The sequence below is a fragment of the Wyeomyia smithii genome, chromosome 2 (genome assembly GCF_029784165.1).
Source record: "Wyeomyia smithii strain HCP4-BCI-WySm-NY-G18 chromosome 2, ASM2978416v1, whole genome shotgun sequence".
Lineage (NCBI taxonomy): Eukaryota > Metazoa > Arthropoda > Insecta > Diptera > Culicidae > Wyeomyia > Wyeomyia smithii.
The window spans coordinates 145,361,630-145,386,098 of NC_073695.1; the positions used below are offsets into that span (position 1 = coordinate 145,361,630).

Below are 24,469 nucleotides of genomic sequence, written 5' to 3' on the forward strand. Positions count from 1 at the left end.
CACTAGCTAAGCCCTAACGGAAAGGAAAAACTTAACTGAAAAGAACACTCACATTTAAACAAAAGACTTACAAAAAAAAAAAAAACACACGCGAACTAATCTAATCACACTACTGCCTCGTTCACGATCAGAATTGAAATGGACGAGTAGTAGTTCTGAAAACCCTCAGATAAGTTGCGTGGCATTCGGTTTTCGCGATCGGAAGTAGTTAACCACTTTAACACGATCATTTATGGCTTAAGCGTGAATGATTTTATCTCCTTCTTTCTTCCGTTCTTCCAATCGGACGGAAAATACTAAGAAAAGGGAATTTGAAATTGCTGAACTCAAGATTGTGGAGTATTTGTATACAAGCGTCTGATTTTCAATTCTATCATGCAATATTGAACAGTGAAACTAAGTGAAATTGAATGATTTAAATTCGTGTAACAGTGACCATGCTACACATTCACACACGTTATGTGCACACACCCTATATATATACATACGCTGGATGATGTTGGCTTCTCAAACCACCTGGCGGTGCTAGTTTCTTTCAGTTTCGGGTTGTATTCACCCAACGATATCTGAATTGGATTACCGCTGGTGGGGTCCAACTCAGATCGAAGGGAAGCCGAACTGAAAGAGGTAGTAACTGCAGCTAACCACTACCACCGTCGCTGTTTCCCGCTGCTGCTCAATGCAGCCTTTGCCCACTGCACTGCCTTCGTTGCTTCTGTCCGATACTGCTGCTCGCTGCTAGTTAACTGATTTGCTTGAGGAGAAACAGTCTCTTTTATAGCCTAAAGAGTGCATTCCCAGGTACTCCATTCTATCGTCCTCGCAGCAAGCGACCAATCAAAAGTCGATATTTGCGTTTCGACAATGTTCAACAATTTTCAATAGTATAATAGTTCGAACAATCAGATTACAATTTTCTGCATTTGGACGGGTGCCTAAATGATTTTCCAATCAATTGTTACAAAAATGACGGGAATCGGTTGGAAACTGACTGAGTTTAAAACGTTTGAAATTGGACAATTTTCGTGACGCTCTCGATATTGTCGGTTTTGAAATTGGATCCCTGTATTGAAGTTGGGTCCCTGTATATGTTGCCGTAAGACGTATTCTACGTCGAAAAGAAAAGGGATTACCAACGCTCAAATGCTAGCCGCTTCTCGGTTAATACAAGGTTGAAGGCAATAAGGACAGGAGCAGCGGAGACTTCAAAAGAACTAGCCTCCAGAACTAATTGTCCTCCAACCTATAAGGAAACACTGAAATGTGTTAGGGTAGGAATTCTCCCAAGAAACTACCTTAGAAATGAACTCTCCACAACAAACTTAGAACTGATAGAGCAGTCCATCCTCGAGAAGGTTATGGAACAGAGGAGAGAGAAAATGAAACCGAAACTTGTAAATCTAAAGTTTAAGTCAAAATAATCACACAACATCCCAAAACTGGAAATCATCTCCGTATTTTTTTCCGAAAAGCGCGGTAAATGATAATAAAACGATTCTTGGTCTTGTAGAAAGCCAGAACGAAATCAACACTGACGCCTGAAGGATCCTAAAGCGGAATACAATAAACGAACACGCTCAGCTAGTATTGTCAGTGGACGATGCTTCTATGCATAAGATTACTGATTGGGTACTAAGGAAAAGGGATCGTCAATCTGACCTGGGGAATCGCAGAAAATCCCAAGAATCCGAACATAAAACCAAGTATTAATTTCATTCAGGAGAATCTTCACCATGCGAGAGGAGCTACTAGGATGCAAAATACAAAATTCAAAATACAACAAGTAAATAAGAAAATCAAGAAGAAACAGTTGGAAATTAATCTGTGAACGTATTGAAAACACATCCACTGCAGCCAGTTTGCAAAAAACCCTGTCTAAAGAACATTCCAACGGTTTAGGCAAATTGAGAAAAACTGACGGTACTTACACCACAGATTCTCAGGAAACACTGGAAATTATGATGGAAAATCACTTCCCAGGATTATATTCGGATACTGATGAAGTGCAGGACCAAACTGGAGAGCAGCTAAGCTCACATGCGACTTGGACTGTATCCCAGGAACTTGCCTGTTTTATATTCAGCCAATCGAAGGTTGTATGGGCAATAGACTCTTTCCAACCAAACAAGTCTCCGGGAATGGATGGAATACAGTCAGTTATGCTCCAAAAAAGCAATCAACTGTTTATTCCAATTATTACGGAGATGTGTAAGGTGAGCCTAATACTAAATTATATGCCATCTAGTTGGAGACAAACTAGAGTTATTTTCATACCAAAAGCCAGAAAACTAGGTAGGACAGTCCCGAAAGCGTTTAGGCCAATTAGTTTAACTTCCATCTTTTTGAAAACCATGGAAAAATTAATCGTCTACTATATTAAAACAGTATATATGAAATCCAATCAATTAATCAAATATCAATTTGCTTACAAAAACAACGTATTAACCACTAACCCGCTACATATGTTAGTGGGAAAAATCGAAAAATCCATCTATGCCAAGGAAATTTCCCTGGCAGCCTTTCTTGATATTGAGGAAGCATTTGATAATGCGTCTCACAACTCAATGAAAACACCCATGGAAAGGCATGGCACAGACAGGAACACAATAAAGTGGATTCATGCCATGCTAATAAGTCGCGAAATAACGGCTAAACTCGGTGGGACGTCCCTAACAAGAAAACTACAAAAAGATGCCCTCAAGGAGGGATATTATCTCCCCTGTTATGGTCATTGATCGTAGACGATCTTCTTCGGAGCCTATCGGAAAACGGCTTCGAAGTGATAGGTTTTGCAGACGACGTAGTGATTTTAGTTAGGGGGAAGCACGACTGCGTTATGTCTAATAAAATGCAAACTGCACTTAATCTCACAGCTCAATGGGGTAGACGAGAGGGATTGAGTGTAAATCAATCCAAAACAACTATTGTTCCTTTCACTCGAAAAAGGAAATACATTATTCCTTAATTGCGATTGGAAGGCACCGATATAAAGCTTTCCACTGAAGTCAAATATCTGGGAATCATACTTGACCAGAAACTGGAACTGGAACACTCGAATAGAACAAACAATTACCAAGGCCACAAACACCCTATGGGTATGCAGCAGAGTCATTGGAAAAAGCTGGGGTCTCAAATCCAGCATGATACATTGGATATATAAAACAATAATCATGCCCAGAAAAACCTACGCCTTGTTAGTTTGGTGGCCCAAAACCACTGAAACATCCACTCAAGTTAAGCTAGGTAATCCAAAGATTGGCCTGTGCATCGATTTGTGGAGCTATGAGAAGCACTCCATCAAGAGCCCTAGATGCAATACTTAACCTTCTTCCACTTCATCAGGTGGTTCAACTATGAACCACCTGAAAAAAGTGCTCTAAGGCAAAATTGACAGTGCAACCTAAAAGAAGGAGATCTAACACGACACCTGAGAATACTGAGAGATTTCCAAATAAATAATCAGATAAATATTAAGGAGGATTGGCTGGAGAGGAAACCAAATTTCGAAATTCCTTACAGAACAGTAGAGATAGAACGAGGAAGTTGGCAGCAAGGTGAACCCACAATTCGGGATGGTTCACTTTGCTTCTACACACACGGTTCTAAAATGAATGGTTCCGCGGGTGCGGGATTCACAGGACCAGGCATTAATAAATTTTTTCCCATGGGACACTGGCCAACAGTATTTCAGACGGAAATTTACGCGATAATAGAATGCATGAATACGTATCTGGAAAGAAATTATCGACACGCAAATATTTGCATTTTCTGTGATAGTCAGGCAGCACTTAAAGCCCTGAATTCTCCTTTCTGCCACTCTAAACTAGTGTGGGAATGCATCCTGTCGCTCGGAAAGTTAGCTATGAAAAACCAGGTTAACTTATACTGGGTTCCTGGTCATTGTGGAATCGAAGGAAACGAGAAGGCCGACTTACTAATCAGACAATGGTCATCTACTAACTTTGTTGGCCCAGAACCTTTCTGTGGAGTCTCCTCGAGCGCTCTAAAAGCTGAACTCGGTGAATGGGAGAAAACGACCTTCAAAGCAAACTGGGATGTCATAAGCGGATTACGACAATCGAAAAGATTCATAGAGCCAAATCGCGAGAAGAGCTTCGTGCTGCTCAGGTTAAATAAGAAAGACTTGAGGACATTCCCAGGTCTTATTACAGGGCACTGTCCGAGTAAGTATCATCTCAGGAAGATAGGCAAACTTGATGATGATAAATGTCGCCTGTGTGGCATCGAAAGCGAAACTTCAGAACATCTACTCTGCGAATGCCGAATATTAATACAACGCAGTTGCGTATCTTCGGTAAGGAACACATAGAGCCTACCGAAATTTGGAGGAAAGTCCTGGTGAGGTAATAAACTTCATACGAAGTGCGTTGCCCAAATGGGATAAATGTGCTATGTAGCAAGGACATCAACTCGCCAAATAGTGGTGTATCTGCTCGTACGCACTTAGAGTAAGGTGAAGCATACCACAATAGATCAAACAATGGTCGCAGTGGTTCAGTCTTCTACAAGGGAAAAAAACTGGTTAGTTATTGGTTAATAATTGGTTTTTTTGACTTCTTTCCTAATTTCAAATACTTCTAACCCTAGATAAAAATAATATAGTTTCCGCTTGTTATTATCCTTCTAAGCTTAAATTCTATAATGTTCGTGTGTTCGATAAGCAATCAATTTTTTTTTGTGTGTGCCAATTAAAATTTACTTTCATGCAATTGGGCTCGAAAGTTCTACCTTCTCGAAAAAAGTTTCAATGCATAATTTGAGCTTAATATGATTTTGGAAAGTGGATCCTAAAAGCAGTCAAAATTCCACTTTTTTATCAATAGAAAAATGCTCAGGGAATCGAATTTTTTGTATGCTAAATATCTTAGAAGTCGGATTGATGTTACATGCATTTAGATTTTGAAGATTGCATTTTTCTAATCGGTAAAATAGTGAATCTTTGACCGTTCCAAAGTTCCTCTTCCCGCAGTAGAAGCTTATTGTCTATTTTTACATAAAATCTAAAGTTGTTCGAAGTACCAAAACATGTTTTTGACCACCAAGTCTATATTTTGGCATACTTTCATACTTAGAACCGTGTGTGGAAGTATTTCGGACTAATTATATTTTTGATCATCATCGATCTTTATAGAGCAGAAATTTTGGATTTGTGGAGGACATCCTTCTGCCGCGAATTTTTCGCAATTTTAGGGATCATGAAAACCCCAGAATTATAGCGGTTTTATAGACATTCTCAGCCAGTTTCATATCGTTAAATGTAATAAATTGCGAAATAATTACATGTAAACTGATACAAGATTCTTTTGCGTTCAGCCCGCAACAGCCGAATGGTAAACAAGGAGCTGTCAAAACTTGGCATGGCCGAAGTATGTTCACTACAGCAAATATATTTGGACCACGCTTTGAACTACTATTTTGACTTTTATCAACGTGTTAGTGTTCAAACTGGTTTTATAGTATTTTATTGATACTACAACAATGAATTGTTTTAAAAATATACGTGTTTGTTACTATGGCTTTGGGTTGACTTCGCCTTGATTTTGTATTCAGCTTTTCACGCACCATAATGGCGGGTGCTATAATGAAAAGTTCCTAATAGTTTGAACTAATTCTGAAATAATACCAGCTAGAGTCAGTATTTTTTCATTGACTATACTGCCCATAATTTAAAAATTGGCTAATATACAATTTTTACTAAAATCGAGAAAACAGTTTCTCGTGGTCGTAAACACCCTCAACAAGGTCCCTGCGGAAGTCGATTGCCTAAAAATGCATTTGGGAAGGCAGCAAATGTGAAACAATCTTGGTTAATCTTCAAAATAATTGAGAAGGTGGCTAATATCCAATATGTTTCTACCTGTGACATATTCACAAACCAGTGTATTATTACTGTACTTTGTCTAGTCTAACTTTCGAAAATGTGTTGTGGCCTGGTGGTTTTTGGTGAGTGATCGTAAGTCCCTTGCATCAAATTTGACTTTTTTATGAAGAATATTTGATGCAACAAGAATTTATTTGCTGTGCTGCGAAACCCAATAATTAAAACATGTGACTGTTTCCTTCTGTCATAAATCTTTACATTCTTAAAATGCTATTTAGCTTTTTGATTAGAAGTAATATTAAAGAGATGATTCAGATTTCATTTTGAATTTGATGAGAAAAAAAAAGGAAGTGGATTGTGAGATTATCATGAGGAGTAATATTTTCATTATATTGTAATATTGTTGCACGAAACAATTGTCTCGTCATCCTTTTCGTCCTCACTTGTGCTTCCGTGTTGTTTTATGAAATTTAAAACCATTTTCATCACCAACGAGCACGATATAATTCACACCGTTTGTACATTAGCCAAATTGAACACCAGTTTGTCAACTGACTATTCGTTTAAAATTGAAAAAACGGCTACTGCGTTAAAAATACGCGGCGCAATCAAATTTATTTATAATTTCCACGGAAAGTTTACGATTGGTCGAAGATTAGACACTCAAAATAGTAGGCATAGTTGACGTAGGACTACAATAGTTTTATATTTCCCTCTGAGGCTCTGTTTGATTTAAGCTCGTTTTACTTTTGGCACGGTTCGATTTTGGCACACACGTGCCAAAAACGAGCGATTATGTCTAATCACATTTCTTAGTTTTCTTGATTATTTCAACCAATTTAAGCTGAACATCTTCCAAAAGAAAGGTATTTTGGTTCTGCCGAAACGGATGACCGGAATCGGTAAAACGTTCCTGGGATATGACCGGAACATGTGCCGGTAATATAATTTATTTATTTATTTCACTTCGTCTTCAGTTCAAGCTGTACAGACTGACCTTAACTAGTTATTATATCTTATACTAATTTTAAAACATTGTCTGGTTATATAAAAGTCAAAAACGTAACTATTATTTAGTAAATTAAAACATTTCTCCAGCGGTTGGTTTTGTCCGAATACTGTAATATGTCTATTTGTCCAGATCAGTGAGCGTGAGCGTGATCGATGCGCTGGCACGTAGATGTTTACCTGCTGTAGTAGGTCAGGGCAATATATACAATATAGTATATCGAAAGCAAACATGCGTTGCAAGAATGTGCGTCTCTGGTGCAAGGGTTCTAATCTAATCAATCGGCATCGCTGATCATACGAAGGTAATCTTCGAGGTTCAACCCAAGGTAATCGTCGTAGAGCGAAGCGAAGAAAACACCGTTGAATCCTTTCCATGCGAACGATTTGGGCTTCTTGATGGGGTGACCATATTTGAACAGCGTATTCAAGAACGCTTCGCACAATCGAGCAATAGAGTGTTTTAAGAGCATACACATCGCTGAAGTCGCGAGCATTTCGGCGGATGAAACCGAGCAGAGCGAAAGCTTTACATGTTGTTGCTGTGATATGGTCGTTAATACACGGCTTACTGTTCATGGTAACTCCTAAGTCCTGTATCGAAGTAACACGTTCTAGGTTGAAACCAGTCACTCTGTTCTCGCAGTGCTGCTGCGTCCGCGCTCTGGTGAAGCTGATTATTTCACACTTCGTCGCGTTCATCTCCATGCCATTCAATTTACACCAGAACACTATATTGTCGATGTCTTGCTGTAAAGCGGCACGATCGACCAATGAGCTGATGACTCGGTAAACCTTCAAATCGTCGGCGTTCATGAGGTGATAAAAATTAAGTGGCTCAAGTTGTTCACAAACAAAACAAAGATTAAAGGGCCGAGGTGGCTGCCATGTGGTACACTAGAAGGTGTCGAAAACCGAGCTGACTCTGCGGAATTAAATTTCACTACAGCCGATCTGTCCTATAAGTAGGAGCGGAGCCACAAGATGAGCCAGCTAGGGAAACCTAACTTTTCTAGCTTTCTTAGTGTTAGTTCGTGGGGCACCTTATCAAGAGCTTTGGCTAAATCTAGGTAGACGCTATCCACTTGGCAATGTTTTTTTCCAAATAAGTGTTAAGCATGCTAGCATAAACCATGAGGTTCGTGGTTGTAGAGCGGTTTTTAACAAAACCATGTTGATATTGCGATATTATAGGTTTAGCGGCTGCGTACATCCCATCGTGAATCAACAGCTCGAGTATTTTTGCAAGATAACAGAGAATCGAGATTGGTCGGTAGTTCATAACGTCGTGTGCGTTGCCGGTTTTGTGGATGGGCGTCACGGCAGACAATTTCCATGCGCTAGGGAAAGTACTTTCTTGTAAAGACAGGTTGAAAATGTGGCATATCGGTAACGCGAGTGTCTCTGCGCATCGCTGAATGAAAGCAGGAGGTAGTTTGTCCGGACCAGGGCCCTTTGACGGGTCTACAGATTTCAGCGCGGTGGTAACCTCGGCAGTAGTGAATGTCGGACGTAGCAAAAAGTTCGACCGAAGCATCAATGTCGTTACTGGTTGTGCCGTCGTAAGTCATCACTGTCGGGATCGACTGTGTACCTTTCCTGTTTTTGAAGTGGCGCTAGAAAGAGGATGGATCCGCCTTAGCCTCGCTTTCGATTCGAAAAATATAATCCCGATAAGCAGAATGTAGGCACTCATCATAATCTGTCTCTAGCATGCGAAGGGTGAGTCTGTTTTCTGCGGTACGATGGCGCATGAACCGACGACGTGCTTTGCGTAGAACGTTACGTTTGTGCCTGAGTGTGTCGTTCCACCACGGATGATTGTAAGAGCGTCGGATGCGAGTTGTGCGAAAAGGTGTGTTTCTGGTTATTATATTAAATAGCACGTCGTAGAAGGTAGTAACGGCAGTGTCAGTATGAGCTTCGTGAAAGATCGCATCCCAGTTCTGCAACCTGAGCTCTGAAATAATTGCGTCAAAATTGCATCGGTTAAAGTCGAGACTTTGGTTCCCTGGGTTTACGAAGTGATTTGATGATAATGACATTGGCAAGCGTAGGACGAACGGCTTTTGGTGCTGATCACAGGGTAGCAATGTGAATGGAATTCCGATCAGCTCTATTTCGCTGCTATTGCTTACAAATGCCAAGTCTAGTAGCCTACCGTGGCTGTTAGGTACGTCACAAATTTGCTGCAGCCCACAAGCAATCATGTTTTCGGTGAAAATGAGCGCTTGTTCAGAGGATGCATTGGTTGGTAAGTATGAGTCCACGTCGTTGTCGTAAGACAAAGTCAAGCGAGGAAGATTGAAGTCATCAACTACTATCACTGAATCACCGCTGGTTGTTTTTGTGATGATTTGCTGCACACAGTTAGAATGGGCGGCGTAACGACTAGGATCGCTATTTGGTCTCAAGTAGATTCCGCACAAAAAAAAACAGATCTGGTCGGGAGGGAAAGTTTGACAGCAATTTGTTCGAGCATATTACTATCTTCTAGTTGTATGAGAGTGCTTGGGATAGAACATTTCACAGCAATTACGCTGGTTACTGGTTGCGAGGCATCATGATCTAAGCAGTACTAAGCCTCTAATTACTCGGGTAGTAATATCAAGTATCTAGGTCGTTAGCCTCAATTCATCAAGCGACACCTCAAACGACTTGGAACTAAAACTAGTTCATTGGTGGAAATATCTATAAAAAAATCACGAAAAGAGAACCGTTCATTTTTGGCATGGTTCAATCTTGGCAAAAGGAAAATTCTGCCGTGTCGTGTTTAGCAAAATCGAACGAGGTCTGTATTTTGAATTTTTATTTGCAGCACTCCTTTTTAGAAGAAAAAATTTTCTCTTTAACATTGATGAATGAATACCTCTCATTTAAATACAGTCAATTTTCTTCAATACGCAAAAACGCAAGCTTCTATACAGACCTAAATTGAGTATGATTTAGTAGAAATTAAACAATATTTATTTGTTTTGTGAACGATGGCTCACTCTCCGATCACCAAGCGGTAAATATGTCACAAAATAAAATTTTCCTGCAAATACAAGTTCGTGGAAAAATAACGACAAAGAATAACAGTTTTTGAACAAAAATGTATATTCACAGAAAATTAAAAAAGGACTAGAGGAAAACAGAGGGTAAAGTTCAAAAATAAACAACGCATTTCATCTGTACAATGAACCTAATTTATATACCCTGCTATCTGCCTCTACCGACACGTACAGAATTTTGTTGTCCCCGGTGGCGCAGTGTATTTTGCGGCACCCGAAAAATCATATTGTAACAAGAAGAAAAAGAAGACAATTCGAACGGCAATTCGATTGTGTTCCAGATCGCAAAACGATTCCTACGCGTTAACCCAACATGCCCCACTGTGCCTCGACAGCGGCAATGTAGTCTTCACTTGGCTTGGCTGCACACAAAAGAATATCGAGTTCTACTGCACTGATAAACAACAAGTGACCAGCGCTCTATTCATATATTGCTCAGTGCAGTACTGTTGCCTGTGCCAGCATGTTTTCCTTCAAGACATGAGTTTTAATAACATTCTAACAACAAAACGTAAAACCGTCTGATAGTTGAGGTGGTTACGAACTTTCCGAAAAAGCTTCACTTTCAAAATAGTCTAGGCTCATGGAAGCGAAGATAAGTTGACCTATTGGGACGGGGAGATTCTGTCAAACTTTTTTTGCCGCTGCTATACAGGATATCACAGCAGGCAGTTTGTGTCTACTCATGAAGTCTGTGCCAGGCGTGCTCGCATGTGATTGGTACTTTGGTTCGTGAAAATTCGACCTTGAAACTTTCATGAAATTTTCACTGTTTAACAATGAAGTGATAATGATAACTGGAGAATTACAAATTTGTCCATCATTTTATCAATCCAATGACATATTGATTATTGTAATCCATCATGTGGTTACATCAATATTACCGTTTGAAATCTTTCATTCCAACGTTACACCTTGGTTTTAGTTTCCGCAGAATGTATCTCGATATAGTGCGGTTAAACGTAGTCCTACGTCAAAAACACAGCATGAACAGCGTATGGTTTTAGAAAGTACAGGCGGTCAGATTTACCAACTAGCCGTGGTTGGCTACCTGCTTTCGAAGAAAGCCTCCTTCAACTGTTGGCACACGAGGTGGTTCTCATTCGCCTGAAGAATTAATGTTTGGTCGAAAAATACGTTCAAATCTGTCACATATACCAATAGTGAAAATGGAAGATGGAGAGCTTAGAGATCGGGACATAACTGCGAAAGCAAGAGGTGAAATGTACACAGATATGATGAGAAAGGCTGGAAAAATTGACATTGAAGTAGGGGATCAACTTTTTACAAAATGTTCAAAAAAATTAATAAATTAGATGCAAGCTTCTCACCAAAAGAATTTGAAATGTTGAAGAAGCAAGGTTTACGGTGAAATCTCATTGAATCCAAAAATGGCCGACTTCGAGTCACCACTTCGAATTTTCAAAAGCACATGACTCGGAAATACTCATTGCTTTCCCTAAGAAAATTCTATTTTATGTTTGCTTCACCACAGCAAACATAAAATAGAATTTTCACAGGGAACGCAATAACTATTTCTGAGTCTTGTGCTTTCAAAAATTCGAAGTCAGCCATTTTTGGATTCAGTGAGGATTCACCTTAAATGCGATCAAACAATCGAAGGAATCTGGAAATAAATTTCGACGAAAAAATGCGCATCTTATAAAGTTTGGACAATCCAATGAACCAGATTAAAAGGGGAAACGAAAATGGGTTACAACAGTCAGTAGAAGGAAAAGATGTTCAAAATGATAGACCTATTGGAGCAATTGTGGAGCCTATGGTGATGGACCTCATACTACATTAAATATAATATGGTTAAGGAGGGAGAGGGGGTTGTAGATTCAAGCTACTAATATAAATATACAAATATAGACGATTGACAAACAAGTGAATATATCTGAATGAAGAATTACGATGAATAGAAAAAAGACAAATGGCAAGGGAAGGAAAGTGAGTGGATGTAAAAGAGCTGTAATAAAAATAAAACACAGAAAGTGAATAACTATCAGAATTGTGTTGTGTTTCAATAAGACGGTTCTACACAACACTAATTACCCTTCGTCCTGCTCTAACACAGATACATACGTTTAAGTTCGGATCCATACGAAATCTGATTTAAGTTCCAATAAGACGGTTCTACACAATACTAATCACCCTTCGTCCTGTATTTTAATTTTGTATTTTAATATTAAGTGTGGATATAGGGCCTAAAACCTAGGAATATAGAGGAAATAGATCAATCAAAGAAATAGTTATCGGTTTCCGTTATACTCTACTAAATTTTTTTTTACCAAATTTAGTAGAGTATAACGGAAACCGATAACTATTTCTTTGATTGATCTCAATCACTCTGCTAAGACGCTCGTTATAGATTTTCTAGAATAGAGGAAATAAATAAAGAAATAATCACCCTTTGTCCTGCTCTAACACAGATACATACGTTTATGCTTGGATCGATCCGAAGTCTGAGTTAAGGGGTTATATACCTTTTTAGTTTTCAAAAAACCGAAGAAAATTTATTGTATTATCTTCAAATATAACACCTTGAGAACATTTTCACAAATTTTCATAAAGATCTGAGCAATAGGAAGAAAGTTAGAGCGATTTGCAGCGCGCCTCGCCACGGCCGCATAAGCTAAACTTGAAACTTTACAGGCGATTACCTCGGAATAGTGTTTTCCGAAAAATGACTTTGCCGTGATCCTGATTGCGGGAAAACTTCTGAACCGATTTCTTTCATCTTTTTTTTTAAATTTTCGTTATTAAATTCGCCGGTCCTTGAACGATCGCTTTTTGAAACAGTTACATTTTGCCGCAAAAAAAATTTTTAATGCAATTTTTAGCGCTCAAAACGTGCATTTTTTGGGAAAAACGTTCCCATTTGCAATGAAAACAAAATACTCATAAAAGCGATCTTTCAAGGACCCGGCACACTTCTAAACTAATGAAATAATATGAGTTTTTTTATTTCGGTTGACCCGCTGAGTCTCTATCAGGATCACCGCAAGCTTCTGCAAAAAATAGCGTTTCGGGGAAACGACCATTACTCCAGTAATAATTGGTATAGCTCAAAATGAAACGTATTTTTTTGTTGTTGATAAACTGTTCTTTCAGAAAAATACCCCTTTGATGCAATGAAAATGGTGCTATGCACTTAAAAATAGATTCAAACTTCTCTCATTTTTCACGACCAAAAAGGTATATAACCCCTTAAACACAATAAAATCTGTTATACTGTCTTTTCAGGCCAACATACACTTTATGGAAAAAATCGAAGACCTCGCACAGCTTTTACATCACAACAACTATTGGAATTAGAAAAGCAGTTTAAAGTTAGCAAATATTTATCTCGCCCAAAGCGATATGAGGTGGCAAACAACTTATTATTGTCGGAAACACAGGTAATATTCTTGGTATTATTTTCGTAACGTGAAAGTTACTGCGAGTCACTAAGATTTTACTACTCTAAACTTTATGTGAAGTGTGTTTTTATCAAAATTTCGTCTGCTTTTTAATTGTACTTTTCAAAACCTGAATAGTTTTTATTTGTATGTGTGTGCGTGCAGATGCTTAATTTATTTAATTTTGATGTTTGCTCTTTAGTTATCAAAATGTTGTCTCAGTAATAATAATAATAATTCATTCAGTTGTCAATTAGCTATACGGTGAACTTCGACTCGCCTTTTTTTCCTTATCTCATTAATTCTGAACACTAAAGGTATTGGAATTCTTAGTTGATTCAACATACTTTCATAGATTGCCAGGCCCGCACTGTGGGGCAGAACCCAGAAAAGTCGCGACATAACTCAAAAAAACGAAATTTAGTTTTCATGCCTCATTTTATTTTCTTCTTGCAGTAGACATGTTATCGACTGGAAATCATGAAATCATCATATTGTGAAAATGAGGATTTACAAGGCTTGTAAAATGAAAAAAAAAAAATGTTCACAGATATTTTCCAGTAGGGCATGCAAATACTTAGAAATTAATTAGCTAACTCATATGGTCGGCGTGCGACCAGACCGAACCAAGCGCCAAAAACTTAATTTCGAGTAATCGGCGATCAAAGTTTAACCACCCCGTATGTTTCCTGCAAACTGCTGCAAAGAAATTTTGTTATAATACCATTATAAACTGTTCAAATGGCTTCGTTTTATCATGAAAGATAGATTATCAAATTTAGCATCCACTGGTGTTAAAAACTCAATTTTTAAAAAAATGACGCTTGGTTCGGTCTGGTCGCACGCCGACCATATGATCCTCATAAAATAGAGTATAAATTAATAGGTAATGTGATATTCAGACAGTTTTGTTGAAAATAGGTTTGTAGGAGGCATAGTATGTAATACAATTTTTTTTGTAAATTTTCCTCATTTTCGGCAATATGAAAAACATAAAGTTCTACGTTGTTCTGCTAAGACACTATTATTGTACTAAAATACATGGTATTGGCTAGTACTAAACCAAAAATCAGCTGCTACTAGTAGCGACTTACCGAGTAATTCGAGTTTTCGCAACGATTGTTTTCATGCCAATTCATGTAAAAAATCGTTAGTCAGCAGTGTCCGTATCGATGTTTTTCCTACAATAGGCTTTGCTGAATGCCGGTGTATGCAACACGACCATAATTGTGTTCGGGGGTCTTTCAAAACTGACTTCGAGTAGCATGAAGACCCCTCAGAAATAATTATTTGTACTAGGAAACAGTTTGTTATAGGGTGAACAGTGTTTTAAACAAAAGTAAGCGTTTAGTATCCATGTCAAATGGAATAAAATATAACAAGAGGAGCTCTTAAAAAGAAAACATGACCAACTAATCTTTAATTGAACAATGTTCCTATTTGAAATATTTTGTCACAAAAAATAACATTAGAATTATATTTTATATTCTTTCTCCAAAATGATGACACATCATGGGTTGGCAAAAAACTATACAAAGCCAACTACAAACTTCCAATAATTCATTCCATGATGACTCGAAAGCTCGAATGTATCTGAAATTGAAACATGTGTACTTAAGTCCCAGCTATGATTCTTTACTGAAATAATTTTATCTCGTTAACGGTCCGTCCTACAGTTGTAATATGTTCGACAACTTTATGTCAATTGATGATATAAACAACTGTCCCGAAGACACAAAATGGCTAGCACCATTTATCCAGAAGATAGATGTCAGCGCAATCTGTAGGAAAAAAATTAAAGCTGCCTAAATACATTTTTCAAAAAGATGTTTTTATGGTGAACAATATTGCCGAAGATATAAACACTGTGGAAAAAACTGTTAAGGAATTATGAGGTTTTGTCGCGCCAACGGACAAAACCTCATAATGCCCCATCGTGGCCCGTAGCTACCGGGAGGAGGGGCGAGGAAAAAGGGTCATAACACCATGTGTTTAAGTAGTTCATTAAATCTCGAAAGAACCGTGTTTGAGTTCGAACAATCAAGACAGGCTTTTAAACAGTCAACACTTTCATTTGAATTCCTTAGCGTGCGTCGCAGTATTTTCCGCTCGTAAATGTAGAACAACCGTCGTCTCCCATATAAGAACAGTTGTTAAGTGGACACTCGCACATTGAAGAGATGACAGAGTGCATCTTCGTTTGGCGTTGTTACTTTGACCTCTTTCTGTCTATTTCGTTGTATGGGCATTTCATACGAAGTGGCCACGAAAAAACATCAACTTAGTATAGACCATCATGGATTTTTCTCAAAATTGGGAGAATTATTCATCTAGGTTCACATTGAAAAAATCCAAATTTTGGTATCGATTGGAATACCCCCCGCTCTGTGGGGACCCCCCCCCCCTTGTTGCAAAGTCAAGCCATTTTTGTTTAAAATCTCTTTTTTCTTTTTTTTACAATTCATAGACGTAAGACGTTCGCAAAATACTGATAGATGATTTTTGATCAAAATAAACCAAGGAACACAGAAAAAATATAATTTTTGACCGGGAGTGTTGCCAGATAGATTGTTTCTGTATTTGAAAATTAAATTTATATTTGTCGGCAAATGCAGCCTGTTTTATTTTGAAATTTGATAATTTCGTCGTGTTCCTTGAAAATTCCACGAAAGAAACAAATATCACCCCGAGGTAATATGAGCCAATCTCGAGATGTACCATATTTACGAAACCAGTTTTGAATTTCTTCATTTTATATTAAACAATCATATATTTTGGAAAATGTCTAAACAACAAAACGTAATTAAAAAAACTCGGTTATAAAGCAATCCAAAAATATTTGCCCTTTCTTGCAGCAGTCTTGCCAGAGTTTTTTCCGCGGTCAATTGATACAATTAATTTTTATTTATTTCTTTGTTTCATCGAGATACAGGGTCGATGTCTTTGCTAAAGTTATAGGTAAAACCAATACAACCAACTTTGTCGAAAACACAAAATTCGTATCTCTTACTCAAATTGACTAAAGGAGTTTTTATTAAAAGTAAACCAGTCAGAACACATTTTTCAACGGAACATATTTTTTTCTGTTTCCTAGGCCTTCACTATGTTCTACAAAGTTGTTAGTAGCATCAATATACAGATACTATATTCGTAATGTTTGAAAAACTATGAGCTATGGACTATTTTTTAATTTTTTTCTCCGTATTTTAAACCTTTGTATCTTCCTTAGGGGCAGTTAGATGCAGATTCGGTAGTCAGCATATCAAAGTATAACAATAGAAACTTCAAACGCTGGTGGTTTCACTAGTCCACGACTTTCTGCTGTATTTGGTTCATTGGTTCATAACAAAAAACCTCATTTTTACCCTCTTCAATGATTCAACCAGGTGAAATACTAATATTGTAAACCAAGATGCCGCCTAATGCCGCGTATCTATGGTGACCATTCCACCAAGCGTGGTTTAAGTATTTCAGAACATGTAAATTGCATATGTTTGTTTTTCGTTCACCTCGTAGGTTCCCAATCAAAAACAATGAAAGCGCTATTCTAACACCAAGTTGATAACTGTAGAACAAGCAAAGTTACCTGGGTTAAACTTAGAACGTTTTCAGAAATATCTCTTTGAATGAGTTTGCTGAGAAATATAAAAGTACTGTATGATTTATTCCCGCTTTCGTGATGCGGCTGGAGCCACCAACGTTTTTTTGCAAGCGCCATGAAGAATAGAGTCGTGCGCGTGTGCAAGAAAACTTCGTACTACGTAGGATAAGAGGAGCGAATAGTGTTTCAAGGCAAAATAATTTAAATATTTGAGAGAAAAAATGGCAACACTGCTGCGAAAAAGAAAAATAATGTTGGATTCCTTTTTTGGGCTAGAAAGTTAACAGACATTTGCCAATAATTATGATTGTTTGTCATAAAATGGAGGAATTCCAAACTTGTTTGGTAAAAATGGTATATCTCGAGATTGACTCATATTACCCCGGGGTAATAGTTGTTTTTTACGTGAAATTTTCCAAGAAACACGATTAAATTATCAAATTCAAAATAAAATTGGCTGCATTTGCCGAAAATGTAAATTTAGTTTTCGAATACAAAAATAGGCTACCTGACTTCCGGTCAAAAAATTATATTTTTCTGGATTTCTTAGTGAATTCTCTTCAAAAATCATCTATCAGTATGTTGCGGAAATCTTACGTATAGGAAGTGTAAAAAAAAGAATAAAGAGATTTTTAACAAGAAACGCCTGACTTTGCAACAAAGAGGGGGTCCCACAGAGCGGGGGGTATTCGAATCGATACCAAAATTGGAATTTTTTCGAAGTGAACCTAGATGAATAATTCCCCCAACTTTAAGCCTAATCCGTGATGGTCGTGTCCAAGTGGTATGGACACTTCGTATGGGACGACCCCTATTTATGTTGGAAAATATTTATACGAGATCAACGATATAAGTAATTTCCAGAATCTCCGCATACAATGTGCGTATATCTCATTTCTGCAAAAAATGTCAAAATACGTTTAAGGAAAAACCGTCGTGGTGGCGAGTACTCTTTTGACATGTTTGTTCAAGAATGTATTTAGACAGCGAGCCTGGTCACCGCTAGAAAGAAGAGAAGCCGATTATCGCGGTGAAAAGTTGTTCTATCGTAACCATTTACAAGCCTTATCTAGAAGCTTGAACTCATATGCTTAAAAAGGTAAGTTTTCAATCTTTTGGTAGACATCCCGATCAATCAAAAATATCAGGATTATAACAAATCTTGTTATTTTGTTACGGAATTTTTGTATCAACATGTGTTCTAAACTAATAATAGTTAAAATATCGAAATTGCTTGCTGGTTTTTACAAATTATAACAAGTTTTGTAAGGTTTTTCGGCAGAAAAAGATCAGAGTTAGTTAAAACGCACAATATTTTGTTCGCTTAGCTTAGTTTTGACTGTACATATCAATGGTTGCTACTCCATAATGGGTCAGAGCTACTCAATATGCACAATGAATCAACTGAAAGAACGACTGCGAGTGGTAATTCCTTCTTAAGTTGCATCATTCAATGGCCCGATTTTTTTAGACCACTAACGGCGCCGCACAGTGGTCACATAAGGCAAAAAGTGGAACTTAATTCCATAGCGCCTTTCACCTTCATCCTAGCTTAATAAAGTCTTCGTAACAATTGTTTGTATGAATGACCCGCATAATCGCAAGTTGTCAAAAAGTATGAAAAGTTTACTATAATAAAATTAAAAAAAACTTTCTATCACTTAAATAGAAGAATAGTTTATTCAGCAAAGTTGTATAAGATTCAAAAATATGAAACTTTGTTGAATAAATGAAAATTCCAGCTTCTTTTGGTACAAAGTTATGAAGTATATTACATAAAACTTACTTTATAGTTAATTTTATGTACTTAACTTTTGTTAGTTGCATTTTACACGAAAGTATTGTTCGAAGGAGTTGTTAGGGTACACAAAACATATTTTTGCCGAAGGTCATATATCTTCAGGACTTTTCCTTACAAAGTTATATAATATTTTAGCTTTTTTTTTTCAATAAATTTAAGAACGTATAGGTTATAAACGGGCAAGTGGAATCATGATGTCGATACTTTTCCTTGAGGTTGAGCTGAAGTACTATACACTCCATAAGGTTCCATTTGTCTCAATCCACCCATGTTACAGTACGGCGAGCATATGTTACAGTAGGTTTTCAGGTTCATATACAAAATAATAACTTTTTTGTGTTAAGAGATAGAGGAATGGTTAATTCGAAAAAGTTTTAGAGCGTGCAAAAATATGAATCTTTGTTCAACAAACAAAATTCCTATCTTCATTGGGTACAGAGTTACAGACTATTTTCTGTAAAAATTACTTAAAAGTTAATTTTTTGCACTTAACTTTTGTTAGCTACATTTTACAGGAAAACGTTGTTGTAAAGAAGCATATTGGCATACAAAACACACGTTTTTGTTGAAGGCCACACATCTCCAGGACTTTCCCTTACAAAATTATGGCATGTTTTAGCTTATTTTTTTCGATGACTTTAAGAACGTATAAAGTAAAAAGGGGCAAGTAGAATAATGATGTTTCTAGAAGTTCAGCTTGAGTGCTCAGAACTGTTATAAGTTTCATCTGTCCCAATCCACCTAATCTTTATTCTATACGTTGTTAAAGTTATCGAAAAAATATGCTGCAATGTGCTATAAATTTGTAAGGAAAAGCCCTGGAGGTGTGTGGTCTTTAACAAAAACGTAAGCTTCTTTAGTACGTTTTCATGTAAAATGTAACTAAAAAACCTAAATTAATCCACCTAGCGGTCAGACCCAGCCTTTCTCATTCAAACCTATTATTTGTAAAAATAGATTTACATGAACGCTTTAATGCAATAAATGTATATTCACCCTTTAGGTTCTCAAAAATTGATGTTGTAATCTAAACATATAAAAATGCAGTCCGATCTGTCTGTCTGTCTGTGTGTCTGATCCATATAGGAAACAGTCGAAAATGACCAAATAATACTCAATATGGATATTTCCGTAATCGAGATGATGCATAGAAAACAAACATTGACCCTGGACACCATTTTGAATTTAGAGACGACCACTTGTAGTTTCTGGAAAACAACCAAAATAACTAAATACCTCCCAATATGGGTATTTCCGGTGTCAGATTGATTCCAGAAAATCTGCTGAAAATGACCGAATACCACCCAACATGAATACATTCAGAATTAAGGCGATGTACAAAAGCCAAATGTCGAGGAAGTTGTCATGTCGATAAAACCAATCATTTCAAACGATATGTTATTTGACTTTGATCATATCATATGACCGATTCGTCGTGCATTTGCAGACTTTAAACACATCGCATTTAAATTATGTTGATCTAGAGGCGAACCAACCAAAAGCTGAAATCATCTCTAATAAAGAAAAAAAAATTATGTTGAGGCCACATATATCGATCAAAGCAGGTATAGTTTTGAACAGTCTTGAATTTCTTTCCTTTCCATAACTTTTGAGCCACATATCAAATTGTTATTTAGATGAAGAAAAAAAAATGTTATGAAGTTTGTTATTTGTACGTTTGAGAGTTGACTCGTTCGTATGACACTAGTTATGTTCAAATAAGTCATGTAATCTTTGAGATAATAGACTTTCGTTGTTGCCGTTCTCCTAGAAAGGTATAGCAATCACTTGCAAAACCGAAAGTATAAACGTGCTCCAAAGGGCCGAATGGCATATATCACTCGACTCAGCTCGTCGAGCTGAGCATTTTCTGTATGTGTGTGTGTGTATGTGTGTGTGTGTGTGTGTGTGTGTGTGTGTGTGTGTGTGTGTGTATGTGAAGATTTTTATTCTCATTCACTTTTCTCAGAGATGGCTGGACCGATTTTCATGAAATTAATTGCAAATGAAAGGTCTCGTTGTCTCATAAGACTCTATGTAATTTCATTGTAATCGGATTTTTAGTTTAGAGGTAATGTATCAAAATGTAAAAATCATAAAACATCATTACCTCGGAAACTACACAACCGATTTGAACAAAATTGATTTCAAATGAACGGGCTACCTGAAATATCATTAAATTTTGAAATTCATAAAGATTAAACTTGTGGTTCAAAAGTTATGACAAGAAACGTGTTCTGAAGACTACTTAATCTCACTCATGTTTCACAAAAAAAGCTGAACCGATTTTCATAAAATCAGTGTCAAATGGAAGGCCTAGTTGCCCCATAAGACGCTATTGATTTGTTTTGCAATCAGACTATTACTTTGCCTGTTATGTTTAAAAATGTGAAATCCAGCTATGAAAAGGAACATATTCCGAAGACTACTTGAACTCACTCACTTTTCTCAGAGATGGCTGACCCGATTTCCAAAAAATTTGTGTCAACTAATAAGTCTAGCTGCCTCGTAACACCCTATTGAATTTTACTGTGATCGGACTGTAACTTTGTCTGTAAAGTACCCAAATGTGAAAATCGCGAAACTTCATTATCTCAGAAAATACATTATCAAATGGTGGTCTAGTTAAGGGTTAACTGATGAATTATGATTGAACACGTGGTTTAAAAGTTTGGCTGCCCTATACGTTCCCATTTCATTTGATTATAATTGAACTCAAGCCACCGTTATGTATTAAATTGTTAATAAAACAACGAAAGTCTATTATTTCAAAGATTACATGACTTATTTGAACATAACTAGTGTCATACGAACGAGTCATCTCTTAAATTTACAAATAACAAACTTCATAACAATTTGATATGTGGCTCAAAAGTTATGGAAAGGAAAGAAATTCAAAGGCTTTTTCAAACTATGCCTGCTTTGATTGATATATGTGGTCTCAACATAATTTAAATGTGGTGTTGTACTATTTGAACGTTCTAAATTCATTGATTCCTTGCGATGTGTTTAAAGACTGCAAATGCACGACGAATCGGCCATAGGATATGATCAAAATCAAAAGAAAAATCGTTTGAAATGATTAGTTTTATCGAAATGACAACATCCTCGACTTTTGGCTTCTGTACATCGCCCTTAATTCTGAATATATTCATATTGGGTGGTATTCGGTCATTTTCAGCAAATTTTCTGGCATCAATCTGACACTGGAAAAACTCATATTGGGAGGTATTTAGTTATTTTGGTTGTTTTCCAGAAACTAACAGTGGTCGTCTTTGAATTCAAAATGGTGTCAAGGGTCAATGCTTGGTTTCTATGCATCAACTCGATTACGGAAATATCCATGTTGAGTATTATTTGTTTTGCTGTTTCCTATAAGTTGCCATTTAGTGATTCAAAATGGTGCCTGAGGTCAATTGTTAGCTCATTGCATCATTCTGGTTCCAGAGATACTCATATTGGATGGTATTTGGTTATTTTAGGCTGTTTTTCACAAACCGAAAGTCGCCATCTTGGATTTCAAAATGGTATTTAAGATAATTTCTGGCCTCCGAGCGATTCTGGTTGAAGAAACACCCATATTGGGTTTAATTCGATAATTTTCCGCTGTTTCCCAGGAACCGGAAGTCGCCAACCTAGGATCCAAAATGGGGTCTGTGGTCGATTTCAGCTGCTGTGTATCATTCTTGATCTGGAGATACTCATGTTAATTACGGAAATTGGCCATTTTTGGCTGTTTTCCAGAAACCACAAATTGCCATCCTACAATTCATAATGGTGTCTGAAGTCGGTTTGTGGCTCCAGTGCATCATTACGATTCCGAACATATCCATATTGGGTGGTATTTGGTCATTTGCCGCTGTTTTTACGAAACCGGAAGTCGGCATCTTAGAATTCAAAATGGTATCTGTGGTCGAATTTAGCTCCTGTGTATCTTTCGTTACCCGGATATTATTATATTGGGTGGAAATCGTCCATTTTTAGCTGTTTTTCAGAAACCGGAAGTTGCCATCTTACAATCCAAAATGTTGCCTGATATATATGTTTGCTGTGCAACACTACCTACTTGTTTACTAATAATAACTGTTTGTAAAGTACGCAACCAATAACTACTGGGTTACCTATAATATCTGTTTTCGTATATAAATACGATTGCACTACTCCAGATGTGTTAGTAACAGTTTGCATTTTGGGAAGATGAATAAAGTGAAAATGGAATACACCAAGCCCAAATGCTGTAAACCCTTTCCTGATCATCGGTGCTCATCAAGCTTACGCAAATTAAACGAAAACGTTATTGCAAAATCAAAAATATTGAACAGTCAAGCTCATTTCAATACGTCTCTATCAATTTGTGATTCATGTAGTTATTGGAATAATAGTCAAGCCACCATTCATCCCTTCGTTGTTTACTATTCAGAATCTGGAACACTTAAGAATATCAGCTTCATCATAATATCGGAAGTACTCCAACATGATACTGTTGCGGTTCAGGTGTTCATTGCCAAATTAATGAGTTTTTTGAAAACAACAATAGAATTGAAGAAAGCGATATTAATGTCTGATGGAGCTGCCTCACAATATATAAAAATAGAAAAAACTTTGCAAGTCTTTGCAAGTTCAAAACAAAATATAACGTCGATGCAGAGTGGCATATAGAATATGAACAAGCATATGAGCATATAGAATATGAACAAGGAGTAACAGAATGGAGCAATATTTTCAAAAAATCTATAATAATAGCAGTCACACAAAAGTATTACTCTTTTGTTCCGATTTCAGAAAATAAGATACAAACGAAGCTGTTTTCAAAAGATGACGAATCATTTACTTATGATGTATATAAAATATAAGGTGAAACTAGTTATGTAAAGTATCTATGTCATAAAAAAAATATGTTCCCAAGATAATACAACTCGAAAATCACTATTTGATTCTTATATATATTTATATCACTAAGAACTTTTAACTCTTTTCTTGAGAACCGTTCGCTCAATCGTTATGTTGTCAAAGAATGAATTGTATATTTTTGATCAAGCATTCCAATGAACGTATGGTTTTTGCTGAAGAACCATGGACAAATTAAGAAAAACGTGTATTTTCCAAAATAATTATAATTTTTCGAGCTGAAATTAGAAATAACTCGAAAACCAATGCCTTTAGAATGTTTACTACCAAGAGCTTTTTGATTCAAAATGACTCTCTGCATCTTTTAAAATCATCAGAATACAAATATTTTGAAAAATAATTGAATAAGAATTTTCATAAAAAAATTAATCTTCCATAAAAAAATTATTTTTCATTTCGTCATCCAGGACTTTTTTTTAAAGTTGCGTATTAACGTCAGGTTTCTTTAAAAAAAATCAACTCTTTTTGCCTTTCTCCTAGAAAGGTATAGCAATCACCAGAAAAACCAAAGGTATAAAAGTGCTCCAAAGGGTCGAATCTCGTATATCAATCGACTTAGTTTGACGAGCTGAGCATTTTCTGTATGTGTGTGTGTGTGTGTGTGTGTGTGTGTGTGTGTGTGTGTGTGTGTGTGTGTGTGTGTGTGTGTTTGTGTGTGTGTGTTTTTGTGTGTGTATGTAACGCTCTCCCAATCTCACTCGATTTTCTCAGTGATGGCTGGACCGATCTTCATGAAATTAATTGCAAATGAGAGGTCTAGTTGCCCCATAAGACCCTATTGAATTTCATTGCAATCGTATTTTTAGTTAAGAGGTTATGTTCCAAAATGTGAAAATCACGAAACATCATTAT

The 24,469-nt window shown here is 36.8% G+C and overlaps 1 protein-coding gene across 1 annotated transcript in view; it reads left to right on the plus strand.

The window, feature by feature from the left end:
- LOC129719935 (motor neuron and pancreas homeobox 1-like) overlaps positions 1-24,469 on the plus strand; it is a 686,641-nt gene that overhangs the window by 494,836 nt on the left and 167,336 nt on the right. Inside the window, exon 3 of the mRNA XM_055671347.1 lies at positions 13,153-13,307. Within this exon, the coding sequence (XP_055527322.1) occupies positions 13,153-13,307 (155 nt within the window). The remainder of the gene's footprint in view (positions 1-13,152; positions 13,308-24,469) is intronic.